General features: G+C 41.2%; 1 protein-coding gene across 4 annotated transcripts in view; it reads right to left on the bottom strand.

Annotated features, from left to right (window-relative positions):
• The window catches only part of LOC119659142 (tight junction protein ZO-2), a 155,438-nt gene that overhangs the window by 84,828 nt on the left and 51,593 nt on the right, over positions 1 to 19,017 (bottom strand). For all 4 annotated transcript variants that reach the window (XM_038067084.1, XM_038067081.1, XM_038067083.1 and 1 more), the window contains exon 4: positions 4,857 to 5,313. In XM_038067084.1, coding sequence (XP_037923012.1) covers positions 4,857 to 5,313 — 457 coding nt within the window. The remainder of the gene's footprint in view (positions 1 to 4,856; positions 5,314 to 19,017) is intronic.

Raw genomic sequence — 19,017 nt, 5'->3', positions numbered from 1 at the left:
TTTTAAAATTTTGCAATTGTCTGATGGACTGCTTCGCCAACTCGGATATTACTTTCCGTATCACCTCTTCTCATAACACACATAGTGCGGACATTTTTGATGTACTTTTCGCGGAGTTCGAGATTTACTTTCACTCTCCGATCCCGAGGCTATGCCGGTCCTACAACACACTAGAGCTTGGGTCCTTTGACTCTACTGCCTTCTCTAGTTTTAAGCGTAAAATAAGCCATTCACTTGCTCCTACCTCTGAGGACAATATGTAATAAGGAATTTGTTTTCTATGTATTGTCCTCATTAAATAAATAAATTGCCTTTGTAAAGGGCTCGGTTAGAGGCCCAGGACTGGGTGGTCACAAATGCTAAAATGTCGTCGAGATTCATGTTGATCGATTTATATTCCCCGATAAAACTAAGGCCTTGGTATTCAATCATGTCATTTTTTTTTAAATAATAAAACCCAAAACCAGAGGGAGTACGACAGTTCCTTCGTATCGCCACTCTTATCAAAGTCTAACAGTTCAACAGCTACCGCAGCTTTAAAAAAAGTTACCGTTACAATCAAAATATCTTCAAATTATATGAAACACTCTTGAAATGCAAAATAAGCCGTTTAGATGGATGTTATTGGTTACCAGATAGAAAGCCTCAATGGCGAATTACCAGATGTTGATTCAACATGCATTTAAGTCTTTCGAAAAAAAAACTGCTGACCATAAATGCAGCAAACAATTAACAAGTAATATGAGTTATTATAAACTGACATTCTCATCGAAACAGTTGTTGAACTCCTATCCTTGGCAAATAAAAGAAGATTGACAGGTTCGGGACATATCTCATACTATCTACCTCGACCCTACTCTACGGTATCTGTACTAAGAAAAACACATGGAAAACCTTAAAGAACCTTGAAGGAGAATTACAAGTCTCACTGTGGTTATATTCATGAGATCGTTCAAACAACCGTGGATCAAGGGAGGTTTGTCAAAAACTGTGAAACTACTGAACCAATACACTCTGCGCAGTTACTCATGGAAAAGGCGCCGTGAATAGCATCGCTCCCTTTACTTTGCATTTCTGGATCCAGAAAAGGCTTTTGACCGCGTCCCACCCGAACTCATCTGGTATGCTCTGCGGCAATACCTAATCCCAGAAGAACCCATGCACTGAGTTCAATTGCTCTACCACGATCCGAAAACTAAAATGTGGCGGGCATTTCAAAATCACTTCGTGCCTCTATCGGTGTTCATCAAGGAAGCGCTTTTTCACCACTCCTCTTTGTTCTTGTTATGGACACTGTCACACGGGACATCCAACGTCCAGCAACCTGTGCACTGCTTTATGCAGATGTTTTTCTAGCGTCTCATAGCAACTTGTTAAAAATGGAATGATAGATCATGTAACACGGTCTCAGATACAATCTGAATAAAACGGAATTTCTGACGACTAATCCTCATGAAACAGGCACTATCACTGTCAGTGGCAGTGACCTGCCCAAAACGACGATATAAATATCTCGGATTAACGCTATCAGTAAATGGTGAACTGTGTTTCGAAATTGCTTCACGCATAGACGCAAGTCCGATGAAGTGACGTTCCATAACTGGCGTTCTTTGTGATCGATGCGTCAACGAACGTCGCTATTTAATCTAAAATTTGCCACAGTGTTGTCCTTTCTGTCACCTTCTATGGTGCTGCGTGCTGGCCGACTATAAAACATAATGATCGACGCTTCGTGGTAATAGAAACGTGCATTGTAGCAGAGATGTAATACGCTATGATCACACTCGAAATGAGGATATCTGCGATCGATATGGGGTGGCACCGATCGTAAAGAAATTGCCAGAGAGGTATTTTCGATGGTATGGTCACGCAATTCGCGCTAAGGAGAATTTGCTTACCAAGATTGGTCTGAACATCGAAATTGATAAGAAACGACCAAGAGGCTGTCCAAAACAACGTTAGCCTCTTGACCCCATCCAGGGTTACGGAGACATAGAAAAACGAACAACTTGCGAGATTTTGAATTGCCACATGAAAAAGAATCTTTTCCGCATTGATTGTTACTGGTAATGGTATTTTGGCAATTTAAAACAGAAATGATTATTTGTCAATCTAGGCCAGCTATTAATATCGCAAGCAAAATGCAACATCCACGGGGATAAATTGTTGTCACTTCGGGCCTTTGAAATCTGCTGATCGTTAGCGATAAAAATTAGTCTGTCTGAATTGAACATTCAAGTCCTCCCAATGGTCCAATATCACATGTCACCAAAACTTTCTAGAAGACGTTAGAAGTACGGGGTTTGGATGCTCTACCTCACCCCATGTATTCGCTAGACATAGTCCTTTCGGTTGATGTGTGTTTTGCTCGATGCAACATGGACTTTCAGAACACCATTTCAATTTTTATGAAGAGTGTAAGATCGCCGTAATATATGGATCGCGTCAAAGTATGTGGAATTGTTAAAGCAAGGGATCCAAAATTTAGGTGAAAGATAGAAGAAGGTGATTGCTCTTGGGCTCAAGTTTTGCTCATGTTTATGGTTTTTATTCATTTATTATAGATCGTTTGAAACAACCAATGGGTCTTACTCGCAAAAAAATAGTTGAAAAATGAAGAACTTTTCACAAGCTTATCTGAAATGTCAAAGATACCGCTTATTATCGGGAGATGATCATCATCCCGGTAGCGCAAAATAATGTGTTTAATTTTTAGAATTACAGAGAAATGAATTTGCCGCCGACTGGATAAAATACTATGTAGACCCAAAGGACAAAGTACAAATATATGATCTGAATGAATTAACTAGGAGGTCCTGATAGACTTCAAATATATCAGAATTATCAGTTGCAATCCAGCGAACTCGTCAATCTTCGGAATATGATAAAGATAATCGTTTCTTCCAATTATATTTAAAAGTATAATTAAGACCCTTCTAATATGAAAAGAAGGTCTCTTCTACGAATCTACGAATTTACCTTTCTCCTTCGGCGATGTGCCTGAGCCCCCTTCAATATAGCAATATTGCTGGCATCATTTAACTGCAGAATATCATCTACATTTCTCACATAATTCCAACTACTCGAGGTCTGATGCTGATTCCGATCCAATGAAGCATGCACATCCTGCAGGGATGGACGACGCAGCCAGAAAATCTGTTGTTGCGGCAGGTGCTGCTGTTGCTGCATCTGCTGATGCTGCCTAACAATATCATCAACAACAAACTGTTGGTCTTGCAATTTATACAAGGAGGCGTTTGTCCGATTCAAATGACGTTGTCCAACAGAGCCAGCCAACGGCTGATAAGTGCCGCCCGGATCAATTACATTTCCAGATGACCTGGATCGACTGTGATTGTGATGACGATGTTGTCGAGTATGGTTATGATGCCTGTGATGATGGTGACGATGCTGGTGATGATGAAGGCTTTGGTGGTGCCTTTCATTGAACTGGTATCCATCACTGTCCTCGCAACACGAGTCTGATAATTTTCGCCTTGAAAACGATTTTACTTGGTGGTGTTTTTGGTGTAAAGGTCGTGATTTAATCGTTAAGCTGCTTCGTTTCTTTTTCGGAACCTTCAGTTTTGCACATTTTTCAGCGTAAGGCCATTTGAATATTCTCATTGTGGTGGAAAATAAAAGTGCAATTTTGTACGAAGGAGAGTTTAAAATCAATAAGCAATATTTGTCACCCCCAACGTTGGCATTGTTTACAGAATTCCAATCGATACTTCTCAATGCGCATATGGAATGTTAATTTAATTTGTGATGTTTATGAATATTGCACACGGAGTAAGTAAGAGGGAGTGGAGATTTTACTCGAAAGGTCATTATCTTTAACTAAAATTTTAACATCAAAACTATCTCAGGGCTCCCGTGAGTATCCGATTTTTCCGTGGAAACTGCTTCAAAAAGGATCACCATGAACTTTTAACTGAGCACTTTTAGTTTGTTATGAATATTACTACCCTCATTTGTAAGTAGGACCCCAATACGTTCAGCAACACAGAACTAGTGCACTTCAGATTATACCCGTACACCTCACGGTCTTTTTCGCGATAGACAACAACTTGAACTAATATCACGATATGGCTCAAACCAGCAAATTCACCACCGAAGCGCGGTAACAAGAAGCCCACCAAGTGAACGGGAAATTTTTTACTACCCTCGAAACACCACTGCACCCATCAATTGCCGGCTCACATCACGGTACAACTTTTCCAAATAGTCTTCCGACGCGGGCCTTTGTTTCCAACATGCGAAATTAAAAGTGGTGGAAAAATTGCAAAACCGCTACCACCTTCGGTTGGGAAACTGCTGCTTTCGCATTTCTCCACAAGCGAAATGGATCTATTATTCGTGCAGCGCACAAGAGGGCCAGCAGCCCTACATGAAGTCAATTTGGACTATCTGAACGTTTTGATAGTGGCCGTAATGTGGTTTGGATTACGCCCCCTCATTTATTTGTATACTTGATATTCGCCTGCAGTATCGACAGAATGCAATAAATCACCCTCTAATCCACACTAAGTTGGTTCCTGTTGCGGAATATAAAATGGGAAAATGAAATATCGACGGGTTTGATTGCAGGACGAATGAATTAGTGCAATTGGAGTTGTAGAGTTTCCTATCTCCAACAGAAATTATAAGACAAAACAAAGAAAGTAGGCCAAGTGGCGATCTAATTCAATTCAGTTTCCAATTTCTTTTGATTCTTGCAAAAAGATATCCTGAAAATAAGCCCTTGCCAGTAAGGATATCTGTAGGGATAATATAAGTAAAAGTAAAGCTTTTCTACCTTTGTAGATTAAAAATGTTTCTTATTCCTACAAAAAGATACAAAATGTACTTACAAAAAAATCATCCTCGACAACAGGATCCGCCAGGACCTCAATGGGTTCCGCCATCGATCGACATGGCCGGCTTGTATTTTTTTTCTTTTTCAGCTTTCTTCCAATAGTAGCAGCATCACTGAATCTGTGCAGGATTTTATCACGTTTTCGGACTGTTGCTGGACTTGTGGTTGTAGTCGTGTTGTGACATAACAAGGACGAATAGTTGCTCGAGTTGCTTGTCGCGGAACTTTGGTTAAATTTCGAGATCGAATCAACTTTTTGATTCAAGTTCACTTGATCGGGTGGTAACTTTGTTATAGGAAGTTCCGGTGTAGGCGGTGGTTGACTATTTGTTGGTGTCGTGGTGGGGATTGGAGATATTGATTTGACACCCTTACGAGGTGCTGCAACGGGTGGTGTTATGTTGACGGATCCTCCATAGCTGAGAGAACGATGAGATCGATCACTGGTATCTCTGAAAACGACAGCAAAAAATATTGACGATTAGAGCAAATTGACAATAACCAGAAGTTCGCAAAGTATATGCTTTTGTGAACTGGATAGAATTACTTAGTTGGAGGACTTGACATTTTAACATAAAATTTTGGTTTGTCCTTGAGTCTTTTTTTACACTAGGGGAATAAACGCGAAGACTTAGAGACATTGTTTCCATGACAATATACCGAGCAATGGAGAGAAGAACCCATTGGCCCCATTACTATCCTGAACTTGGTGACTTTGTGAATGACTAGAGTGGTGATGCTGTATATTTTGTGAACAGATTTTTGATGTTTCTTTTCCCTAGGTTGCGTGGAAGACTACGATTTGCCTTTGTAAGATTCTAGAAACAATTTCCAATTGATGGAAAACTTGTGGTAATATAGATGATATGATTTGGAGTCAGATTTTTAGCAGTTGGCGGAAGAAAAGAGATTAGAGGAACGATCTTCCATAGAATGCCACTTACACGGGTATGAGAGGATGAAACATATCATTATAATGTAACTGAAAATCTCTCCCGAAACCTAAAAAGTAAAGTACAAGTTTTCAGAAGTATAAAAGACTCGATAAGGCTGGAGGCTTTCCCGTGCCACAGAGTAGGCTGCAAAGAAGATATTCCGGTTGTTGCTAAAAAACCCAATAATGCCTGGACAGCCGAAAAACGAATGTAATAGGGCGCGTATAACTTGAGGCTCTTTCTGGTTTGAATCTCGTTCTTACAAGCACTGAATGGCCGACAAGGTTGCTGTCCCGCCTTCGTCGTCAATAACTCAGAGCACCTGATACATAAATTATTGTACAATAGTATTATAACTGGCATTTTGAAGGAAAGAAAAAGCAATCTGTATGAAATGTCATTCTTCTGGGTGACGCCAGGGTTTATTCAGCGAATTTCACTTGACAAAAAGTGAGCAGATTAGTAACACTAGGACATCTGTGTTTTAGTCCCGTAGTATCACCTCCAAGCAGCACTTAGATGTCAGTGTTCTGACAACAGTCAAAGAATGAAGACACTTATCCTCTAGTTGCAACTTGAGCGTTAAAGGAGTTTCAAAACCATTATGAAAACTAACGTTTAGGAAAAAAGAAAAGAAGTTAATATTTAATGCTGTCTTGTATATAAAAGTTTTGAGGGCACAGGTACCAAAAGGATATACTCCATTGCAATGATGGCAGGCATAAGCAGTATTTATCCAAATATTTTGTAAAGATTCGTACCTATTATCTACCGTTTCATTTTAAGACTACAGAGGGTGCAATTGTAGACTTGCGGCCTCATACTGGGAAATCTAGGGAGAGGGGAGAAATCAACATTTCATTGCAGCTTACAAAAATGATCATTTCTGAGATTGACTAAGATCAGTCCTTTCAAGTCATTCCCAAATTATCCGACGAATCAAAGGTGTCGCACAGAATATTAGAGACTTTCCGTACTAACCTCTTAGTTTCTCTTTTGCCAAATGTTTTACGAAAATATAATTATAAGATCCCTTGTAGAAAAAATTCTATGACAAAGAATGCATACCCAGGTCCTTCTTGTGTCCCGTCTTTGTTTATAATGGAAAAGTGAACAAAATCTGTTAAGAGGGAGGTATGAACTTATTTTGTAACCGGCATTTATTATTTATTATCTTATTAATGTTGCCATCCATTAAACACCAATAGGAAGAAGGGCCTGAAAGAAACAATGAAAGCCGAAAACGAATATCTGTATGTTTACTCTCCATGTATATGGATGACTGGATATTAGCGAATTCGGTCCTAAGTTGGAGTAAGGTGAAATGGGCGATAAATTCATTTGAAAACTACATATCGCTTAGTTCAGAGGGAATCTGCCCTGTACCACTATAGGATTCTACTCACAGAACCGCATCTAGTGAATATACATAGAGGCAATTTTGTATTCGGCAGGTTAGAATGACGAGGCTAAGCGAAACCAGACTACAGCCTGCAGCTCAATCAGTTTGACTTTCCTTTCTTTTCAAAACTTTGAAATAATTGACTGAAGAACACATGAGAGAGAAGCTGGTATCCTACCATTGCACTCCCAATTGGTGCGTGTTCCAATCGGGGGAATCCTCTAAATCTACTTGGTATCAGTAGTGTCAACAATTGAAACCGCTTGCAGCAAAAGAAAGACGACTATCGTAGTAGTATATAGTATAAGAAGGGCTTTTGACAACACCCCCAGCATGGTGTAGTAAACACCGTATATGGATTACTATGATCGTTGTTAAAAGGTAGAAGTGAACCTGTTCGTTAGAGAGAATCTACAGAGGAAGGACAGGCCTAATAGAATTCGCATTCTATCGACTAGGCCCTGGAAAGCTACTACATCACCTTAAACTATTTAGAACTAAACTGGTGTGAGAACGCCAAAGAAAAAAACTTTAAGACCCTCACAACTGAAAAACAGTCAAACAGCCCATAAGCCCGCTTCATTTGGTTCCTAAACGCGACAAGTCTTGGCGTCCGTGCGGTCAGTATCCCAAGCTCAACAGGGTTACAAAACCCGATAAATATCCCATAAAACACATTGAGGATATTGCGGGGAGCTTTAACGGGAAGCGAGTGTTCTCGAAGGTAGACTTACTCCGCGCCTATCATCAAATTCCGATGTCTGAGGGAGTCATTCCGAATACAGCCATAATAACACCCTTCGGCTTATAAGAGTTTACGGTGATGATATTTGGCCTACGAAACGCGGCGCAGACCTTTCAAAGATTCATCGATGGGGTAACTCAAAGCCTAGATTTTTTCTCGAGTTATCTGGATGACATTCTAGTCTATTTTGAGAACGAATCAGAACACGAAGTACTTTGTTCAAGCTTTTGAAGGATTCTGATGGTAAACACGGCAAAGTAGAAGCAGAATACTTAGGACACAAGATAGCGTAAAAGGAGTTCGACTGCTGGACTCACGCGTCCAGGCAGTACAGACAACCAACCTCTATCAAAGACTTAAGATAGTTCTTAGGAATTTTAAATTTCTACAGGCGCCACTTGCTAAGCGCCGCATCTATCCAGGCTCCGCTCACGGAATATTTACGCGAGGCCATTAAAAATGACAAGCCGGAAATTATATGGTCAGTTGAGGTGCTCAAAACTTTTACCGAATGTAAGGAGACTTTTGCTCCCTCGCTTTCTTTTCAAGAAAATTGTCATCAGCGGAAAAGAACTATTGCGTATATGATCGCGAGTTGTTGGCGATTTATTGCGGCTTGAAACATTTTCGACACTTGTGAGAACCGGTGGAGTTTGTAATAAGGACCGATTACAAACCGCTCGTGTACGCGCTCCTAAAAAGGGATGACAAGGCTACAGCGCGTCAGATTAGTCAATTGTCTTTCATTTCTGAGTTCTCTGCGGATATTGTCCACATTAGCGGTGATTCGAACAGAGTGGTAGACGCATTGTCGTGAATTAGTTCTTTAACAATACCCGATATCGACATTCAGGAGGAGGATTCAGGAGCGTCATCGTTGAGAAAGCGCACATTCAACATCCTACATCGTTGCTCACACCCAGGAATACGGCAGACCATATGAGCCATGTCACGCAAATGCGTTTGGCTAGGAATGCGGAAAGACGTCGCATAGTGGACTCGGTCGTGTTTACAATGCCAGAGCTCCAAGATCATACTAAACCAAGGCTCCAAGGCATACTAAGAACTCGTTCCAGCAATTTGCAACGGCTGACCAGCGATTTCAACAAGTCCATCTGGATTTAGTCGGACCTCTGATGCCATCCCATGGTTGCCGTTACATTTTAACCATGATCGACCGTTTCTCGCGATGGCCAGAAGCCGTCCCTATTCCTGATCAGACAGTGGCTACCGTAGCTCAAGCGTTTTACACGAACTGGGTCTGGCGTTTCGGTACTCCAAAGGTAATAACGACTGATCAAGGTACACAATTTGAATCGGTTCTTTTCGACGAGCTTACGAAACTCCTCGGCTGTAAACGGCCGAGTCAGATCCTGCATCGAAACAAGCGGACTCCTTTCATGCTTAAAGAGCTCCAATCGTGCTCGCATGTATTTCTGCTCGTAGACGCTGTGAAGAAAGCACTTTGTCAACCATATTCAGGTCCACATCGCGTAATCGGCAGAATCTCTCCGGTTGTATTCACTATCGATCAACGCATCAATGTCTCGACGGAAGGCGCATCAGCGTTTCGACGGAAAGATTAAAGCCGGTGTTTCCACCAACCGATTATTTCGAGGAACAAGCCAACCAGGCACCTATGTCCTTAAACGAGCGAAGCCGACCATTGTCATCAACGAAGCATTTTCGAAAAGCGAGTCGTTGTCAATGACGAAATCTATGAGCGATACCATGACCGTCCGGTTGTGGATAAAATCCGGCTCAATAGGTTACGGTGGGCGGGTCACTTAATACGTATGGATGAGGATGATCCCACCTGGAAAGTCTATAAGGGCAATATCTATGGTAGAAAAAGAAGACGAGGCAGACCCTGCCTAAGATGGAGCGATGGCGTAGGCCAGGACGCCAGACAGCTTTTAAGGATATCGAATTGGTGGACCTCGGCGCAAAATCGGGATGTCTGGAGTTCCTTATTAAGGCAGGCCTAGACCGGATACCGATTGTTGCGCCGTTGATGATGATGATGATGAATAGCCTGACGCAAAGGTATAATCCACAGTGAAAAAGTGAATGCATTAGTAAAAAAATGATCCTCCTCCTCACCATTCGTAGGACCTGAACCTGTCTTTGGAGCAAATTTGTAATTATAAACACCATAACGGATGGAAAATTAAATAAATAACCAATTGATGGGGAACACTAGTGGGCTGCAGGCGCAACAAATTCATTTTGTAGGTGAGTGAACCAAAATGGTCGACCTCCTAGAACTAGATAGAATTCTACCATTCAAACACTGATACACCTAATAACCAATCAATGGAAACCAATCTATGGAAAGATTTGTGTACTATGAGTGCCAATAACGGAGATCCAAAATTTAGACTTTGCAATGAAGAGGACGAGATGGTCTCTCATATTACATTAGTTTGCCCAAGACTTTCTCGATAGAGGTATATCGCTTGGGGAGTAACAAACGCTGAAAAGAGACTTGACCAGGGACATACATCCATCCATGACTAAAATAAGTACAAGGAAATATGGTCAAAAGGATAAGACCCTTTAAGTATAGATACAGAATAAAATCCTTAGTACAATGCTGGAGATCTTTATTATTTCGCGCATCAGATATATGCAACTAGATATAAAAAAAAAAAAATAACAACTCTGAGTCTAACAGAACCGAACCAAACTTTTAGTCTCACTGCCCATTTGCATGTTGCCCGGTATTGTTCGTCTGGCGAGTTGCTAGCTCTATTTCTCGCCATGTTAGCAACATGGACTTATTTCAACTTAGTTGTCTTTCTCCGCCATGTCGAGCTTCCAACAAATCAACTGGTCGAAATAAATGCAAAAGCTTCAAGCGATGTGAGGAAAAGTTGCACCCTCTATTGGTGTAGCATTGGTGTAAGATTGCATACATTTCGCTGTTCATAGACTGCTAACACAAGCAGTACCCGTTGCGTTTGAACGAAATATGGTGGAGTAGTATCTTGGATTTGTGTGCTTGAACTCTTGTGATGAGATAATGAAAGAAACCGCAAAAACCATTATGCCATCTGTTTGAAGTAGTCACCGGAAAAAATTATATGCAATGTAAGACCAAGTGTATGTGATTGAATGTGCAAAGAAGCGACCATAATACCACAGCAAATATTATATTTGAAGGAAACCTTGACATTATACGTTCACCAGATACTCAGGTAAAACGGTTAATTTTCTTATCATCGGATAATGGCAAACAAACGAGATAATAGTCCCCTTAGGGGAAAGATAATTGCCATCAAAGGTTCGATGCTATCTTTATATATGAGGAAATCAGGTCTGTGTTTGATCAAAACTTTTGGGAATTCAGTCGAAACCGCATTCAATTTTCAAATTCGTAACTTTGTTAACTTGATAATTTTTGAAAATATTTTCGAAGGAGGCGAATTACATTACATTACATTATGCAACTAAAATACATCAAATTTCAATAGAAAAGATATAATTTAGATTAGGTTACAGGCGAATAGAGGACTTGAAAAAATAATTATGGAATCTCATATATAAGCCTTTCGACTCCATCCAGACCAGGCCTATGACCGAGAAAAGGACGCATCCGATCCAGACGAGACGACCCAACTGAATAGGACAAGCTATAGAAGATTAACATCAAGAAACATAAGCATTGATACCAGGGAAGTACTCTCCGTTAACAAACAGATTCATGCCAGGCTAGTTGGCATCCTGGTAGCGTATCTGTACATATTGTTGTTGAGTAATCTGTAACAGTCTCGTATATACTAATTGACCTCAACAGAAGCGGATTATGTTTTTGAATACTGCAATTGCAATGCAAAGGATTCTTTACAGGTTCATTGGCTTGTAAATGAGACATCAAAGATTCAACATTAATATATTGGTTGATGGAAATAGAGTAGTTCGGCAGCGAACAACAAGGAAAGACACACCCACTTTCCAAGAGAGAAGCCTCCCGGAACAGAGAATTTGAAGTTGAATTTGCGATAGATAAAAGAATTAATTAAACATATATGTAGTTTTCATCAATACATGTGTGGGGCATAGCAATTCAACGGCACCTAGGCCTCATTGTTAGCGGCTTCTCGCAGTACGCGTCAGCTCCTCATGATTATCGAGTAAGCTTACACTGTTCCTCTACTGTTTCGTGCCATGCGGTTCTATGGTAGGTTCCATTATATGCCGCAACCCGGAATGAAGTTATGACCCTTTTTCAATATGTGACCTATCCACTGCCACTTCTGAAGTTTTTCATTTCTTATTGTGTCAGGTGAGAGTACACAGTGAAGATATGAGTTACTGAGGGCTTAGAACTCCAAGTAATCGTAGTGGTCACTTTCCATTTGTTATTCCAATATAGTACAAGTAGCACATGATCAATTCCAACTTGATGTTGGCATTGAGATACCTGGATTTATAGATTTTAAACGAAACAGTGGAAATCAGTGAATGTCCATCACCATCACCAGTATGCAGTATGTATTAAGGCAAAAAAATTAGCTGATCAATTACCACTCTCCAACCCAAGATAAATTATGTTTTTTTTTTAAATATCCTGAAATAACTTTCAATTAAAAAATGGCTCTAAGAGACTTCAATGTAAAAATCTTATTTGAGTAACTGAAATAGTTATTACAAGTCGACAACCGCAAAGTCGGCGCTTCAGGTATAAACGGTTTTGTGTATTTCTTATAGAAGGATATTTAAGTTGTGTTATGTTCCATTTGTTAAAAGTCACACACTCTTTTTATATGTATGGGGACCCTCCTCTAAACTTAACGTAGAACGATGTTCACTGTCACTATGTCACCTAGTTATCAACCTCCCCGAAAGTTACTTTGGAGCGGATCGGACCTAAGCGGTACCATCATCACACCAGGGCTCAATGCTGCGTCCTCTCTAGTGGAGCGTGAGGTACAATGGGGTCCCTATCCTTGCCGTGCCAAAAGAGGCCAAAATAATCGATTTCGAAGATGGTCTAGCTGGGGTTGTCGTCACGAAACAACCCGAAGTAGGCTAATGAAACTATCAGTGTCACGGCTGGAAACCTGACCTTGCGGAACAAAAAACAGAGGCGCTCTTGAATCTCAGTTAAGGCAGTGTCTATTATTACGGAAATGGTCCCGATAGACATTCTGGTAAGTGAGACATGCAGTCTGTACGAGAAAGAGAAAATGAATCTACCTGAAAAGGATACAGAAAATCGAAGGGCGACAAGACGGAAGTTGCTGGAAAGGTGGCAGCAATGGCGGGGTGACTCACAGAAACGTCTCTGGACTCACACTCTGATTCTCCGTATTGAAGAGGGGATTCAGCGACGACCTACCGTCTGACCCAATTCCTGTTAGGGTTTAATGATTACATGAAGCATCCACAATGATTCAGTTTGGATGATCTTCCCTTTTGTTTTGTATGTGGTTGCGCACCTGAGAACCCGGGGCATTTCAAGTTCTACTGTCCACGATTTTGCTCAGGGAGGAGTAGCCTGGAAAGTCCACAAAACACTTTCTGAAAAATACTACAGGTGAAGACAAACTGGTGCGCGGTGAAATCGGTAATCAAAAGAGTTCAGGCGGAACTTAGAAAAGCGGAGCGCGTAAGAAAGACGCAAATAGCGGAAGGCGTAGTCGCTTAAAACTCAGTCCTCCCCGCGAAGTAATGCTATGCCGTGGTTAAGTGGGGAAGGAAGGAGAAAGTGGGGAAAGAAAATCCCAAACGCTGCTGTAACCTGGTGTGGCAGTGTTTTTATACGATTTCAATCTCCAAACACAAAAAAAAAAGAAAAAACTATGGATTCGAGTGGTTTATTGAATAAAGCCACCAGGAGGTCTGGCATTAACTATGCTGTTACTGCCAAAGATTTTAGATTGGTTTTTCTATCAGGGTTATTTCCGTTGAATTCACAGATCAAAGAAAAGGTGTCATTTTTGCATTTTCGTCTGAGATGGAAGTTCAAACATAAACATAAACATAAACAAATAAAAGAAAACATCGATAGAGAATTTCGTATATTTGGTGCATTTTATTTGTTGTGAGAATTATTTATCGTGGAAATTTCAAATCGAAAATGAAATCTCACAGCAAACGAAATGCAAACCAAAAATGCTATTGCTTATTGGACTTGAAAATAAAGCAAGTGTCAAGAAGTCACAGCCATTAAGTGGGGTTGAAGCTGAGTAGCTGGTTGATACGATCACTGATGATCATTGAATTATAAATGCGTGAACAGTGTTGCTGATGATCCATTGATAAATAAAACCGAAATCCAGGCTAAAAAGGGGTCAAGTAGTGAACTGCAGGGTAGACTGGTCAAAAATATAGGTCTTTTGGAGCCAATACATATCGCCCTGGGAGTCAATATACAGCTATGCGGGAGTCAAGTCTCTCGTCTACTAAGACTTTACTGCATGATGTCAGCCACACCCTGTATGAGGAACAAATACTCACTTATGAGGAGCACGGAATAATCGAAAACATCGGCGAGCAGATGTTTAAGGGTCTGACTAGGTCTAATACTGTTAGACTGTCTAGCGAAGTGCACGGTGGAATGGTTCAGGACCATAGTACCTAAATTGCCAGATTGCAAGAGAGTAGAACTACCGATATGTGCTGGCGATGGCATATTAGGGACACACATGGTGGCAGTCAACCTTCCCAAAGCCGCGACGATAGAAACAGTGAAGTTCGTAAACCTAATGATTATTTAAATGAGAGCGTAAGAAGTGCCGTATCAACCACAAGTTCGGTAATATCCGGATGCACGTGCACAAGAACCGAAGAAGTATGTACCTTCAAAGAACATGTCGGATGAAAAATCTACGTCCCTGGAGAAATCGAGAAGGATTGTGTAGAGGTCGAAAAGGCAGCAACAATCTTTAGAAAGCACGAAGATATCAGCAAACCGAAAAATTGACATTTTCTGGACAATATCCCAAATTACTGATATCGAGGGACAACATGACGACTGCATAATGATAAGAAATTTAAAACATGACTAGACAACAGAGCAGAGTTTTTTTTGGGAGTAGGGTAGGCGAATGTGTTTATGTACAGAGTGTTGGACTCCCGCAAGAGTACGCTGTCGGACTACCAACTAAACACCTCCCTGTCATCAGAAAGCTAGCGTGGAACCCTTTGACACAGCCTTCAAGTCAGAGAATCCTTTTCACCAACGGGAGTAGCGGGGAAGAAGGGAGTTGATAGTTCAGGGAACCCCTTGCCATCCGGTCCCTCCGTCGGTCGATTCTAATCTTCCTCGCAATAAGAAGAGCCCGAACATAATGCGCAACATGATTCCAGATGCCGGCGTTCTTCAGCATCTCTTGGACAATGTTGTCTGAAGAGAGCTCCCCTATGCATAAAGCCGCTGACAACAGCCGTCCCACCTTTCACAAGCAGAAAAGATGTGTTCAGCGTCGTCCGCCACTCTGTTGCAGGACCCACAATCAGGAGATCGCACCTTCTCAATCCTGTGCAGGTAAGACTGAAAACCTCCATACCCGCTTTGAAGTTGGGTAAGGAAGTAATCAATCTCATCATGCGGTCGGTTCAGCCATAGGTCTAAATTGTCGATAAGCCGCGCAGTCCATCTGCCTCTTAGCTCATTTTGCGAAAAGGGAGTTGTCACTCAGTAAGGATGCGTCTACGTTCTTCATGGGCCACCACCAGCTTGAGGTGTAAGTTGACCATTTTCAACTAAGGTGGTTTAATATTTTCCACGATACTATGAGTTCGACCTGTCATATTTCTTCCTAGAACGTGTACGAAATAATAAGTCAGGCATTTTTCTCACCAGTATGTATCTAATTGACAAGTATTTAGTTTTACCAAGAATTTTAATCGCTGGAATTACCTGGCAAAAAGACATATAGCACGTGAGGAAAACACGTATTTTTTCTTTTCTTCTTCTTGAGCCTTTGTTCCATAGCGGAGTCGGCTCATTTTGATTAGATTCGCTACTTTGCTCAAGGACGAATGGCACTGCGGAAGATTTTTGATTTAGAGTGTAAGTTAATGTTCACAAGGCGAACAGTTGCATCGTATGCAAAGTGATTTTATGACGTAGTGCTTATTGCCTGATAACAAAAATCCGAGGTATTTACAGTGCTCAAAACTGGGAAAGTTGCTGTCAAGATAACTCTTTGCTGCATGACATCCAGTGAATCTTTTCGGCCAAAGTTGTACGTTCCTATTAGCTACTTACTTGATAGACAACAATATTCAATAAAGATAAGCTAGCGTTTGTCATATCATGTTGGAAAATCATTTTTTTAATGTTGATCACTTTGGGGGCCTACGTAGAAATTCGAATCGACTTACTCGTATCCATTGCAATGAGCGTGTCATTATTCCACGACTGATTGAAGAAATTTAGGAAACTATATATGAGAACTGATACATGCCTCCCAGTTTTACGTGACACCTCCCACTTCCACCAGTTCTATTCGACACACAGATGCAGAAATGTCATCATCCTCGGAATCCTACTAATTAGGATCTAAGCGGTTTGAAAATATGTAGATCCTAGTTGTTGTGTAGAAAACATTTTTGCCGACAAAACGCATATTTTGCGTAATGACTTTGTAAGGAAGTAAAATTGTCAAATATGGATCCGTTCTAATCCAAAACTTTCATGGTTTTGAAAACGGTCTGTTTGGCCAGTCAGTGTCATAAGGACATACTTATTTTGAGATGTAACAGAAAGCACGGTGAAAATATAGACATCATCTCCAGCTTTATTATTAACGATGATGTTTTAGATTGAAGGAATTCGTGTTCACTTACAGCGGAAGGGTTCAATTGAAGAGAAACCTCTTACAATTTTTGATCCGCAGACCCCTGATTTAAGCTAAATTAGCCACTTCAATCCACTGTCGGTTACGCATTTACGTCATTTTTGCAAATGTATGTGAAGCAATTAAAAAGGAAACGTAGATTGACTATTTTTATAAAAAGGAAAGCTTGGTGGTTCCCAGAGATGCTAATTTCCAGAGACATGAAGCATGCAAAACAATGAAATTTACATAAGAATTCAACGTTTGAGAGAGGCAGAGCTGAGAGAATTTTTTGGTAATATCGTCGGAGAATATCAAAAACGATTGAAAACAATTGCATTAATCGTAATGCAAAGCAATTCAACTAAAAATTCTAAGCAAAACTAATCCGTCTAGCGGTGGACACGTTGGACAATAATGAAGTCCAAATGAATCAACTGATACGAAGCTCGATACGAATGCAATCAAAAGAAGCAGGGATATAATCACACTCCACTTCCCCTCCACCGTCATCTGGGAGGTGGCCTCAGTGGACACTAAAGACACGCTCGTAAAATGTACAAAACTGGTAACTTACGCAGACCAAGTTTGAATCAACTGTGGATAAAATAGAACACAAGATCAACGGGAGTTCATCACAATTGATAAATATATTGTAATTTTGAGCAGAGAGACTAGTTCGTCTACCTAGGTATCTCTAAAAGGATGGCAATGAATCTCAGAGGCAAATCATGACCGCTAAAAAGGCAGTTTACGAACGAACTGGTAATCGCGTATTAAATGGTGGCGATTTAGTGAGAAGAAAGAAGAAGAAGAAGAATGTGGAAGAATCGTGAAACCAAATTAAAGACACGATCCCCAAAGCGGCCTATGCAACTCTCAGGGTCACCAAGCCAAGTAAGGGGTTCATCAACCGAGATACATGGTTTTGAAATGTCGTGTTGCAATGAAGGTCCATGAAAAGAAACGCCTCTATCACCAGTTTTTTCGACGATAAAACGCTCGCCAATTGGCAAATTTATAAGAATGCCAACTGAGAAGCAAAGAAAGCGATCGCTGTGAACCCAGCGGCCCATTACAAAGATCTTTACGATAAACCCGACATTCGGGATGGCGAGAGAAATCTGTATCGACTTGCCGAAATCCGATACCAACGCACGCAGAATATCGAACACTTCTGCTACGTTAATGACAAAAACGTTACTTTACCGGCGAACCACGACCAATAGATAGCGAGAATATTTCCAGCAGATTTCAGCGGAAGAATTTATTCATCCTTCACTTCCACAAGCAATGTCGACATTTGGACCAATTCTTCCTGTGAGCGCTCATACTCAGATCGGTTATAGCGGTTGGCCCCTAATGGGAGCTTCATGGGGGTTGTGGTTACGTTCAAGCGAAAAGAGACCTTCGGGTCTTAGCGTGGTGTTGCGTTTCAACACGGGTGCCGTACTCTTTAGTTCGGTAGAAATTTTGGTAGATCCTGCAGCCATCAGTATGAATGCTGAGCCATGCACTCGGTATAGACTGGTACCGTCGTAGCTTGCTGCGGCGGGGCTCTGATTGTGGTCACAAAATCAATCCGTGTCTTAAGAAGACCGTGGAATTTAAGTCCACGAGTACCCACATAAAACGCCGCGACGTAACTGTCAGCGCAACTGAAGTCAAGGAAGCATAAAAAAAAACGAATAAAATCGGAGAAAGCAACAGGACCTGACGACATCCCATCTGAGCTCTGGAAAGCGAAGGGCTGGGACCCAACACTGTGGTTCAGCAAGTTCTTCAATCGGGTTATTGAGGAAGGTAGGACGCCACCTGACTGGCAAGAAAATACCACAGTTCCAATATGGAAAAAAAAGGCAATCCAGCGGAATGTTCAAATTGCTGTCCGATCCGGTTACTTTCCCATACCATGAAGTTCATCAACACATCCAAGCCGGATTGGTAAAGAACTGTGAAACTGCTGACGCAATACACGCTGCGCAGTAACTCATGGAGAAACACCGTGGGAAGCATCACCCTCTTTACATTGCATTTCTGGATCTAGAGAAAGCATTTGACCGTGTGCCACACGAACTCATTTAATATGCTTTACGACAACATTTAGTGCCAGAAGAACTCGTTCGCTGGGTCCAACTGCTCTATCACGATCCGAAAAGTAAAATTCGAACTGTGGCGGGTGTATCAAAACCGCTTAGTGTCTCTGTTGGTGTAAGTGCCCTCTCACCAGTCTTTTGTGTTCTTGTTATAGACACTGTCACACGAGACATCCAACTTCCAGC

The sequence above is a fragment of the Hermetia illucens genome, chromosome 6 (genome assembly GCF_905115235.1).
Source record: "Hermetia illucens chromosome 6, iHerIll2.2.curated.20191125, whole genome shotgun sequence".
Classification (NCBI taxonomy): Eukaryota; Metazoa; Arthropoda; class Insecta; order Diptera; family Stratiomyidae; genus Hermetia; species Hermetia illucens.
The sequence above is the reverse complement of the archived record's forward strand: the minus strand, read 5'-3'. Positions and strand labels throughout refer to the sequence as shown.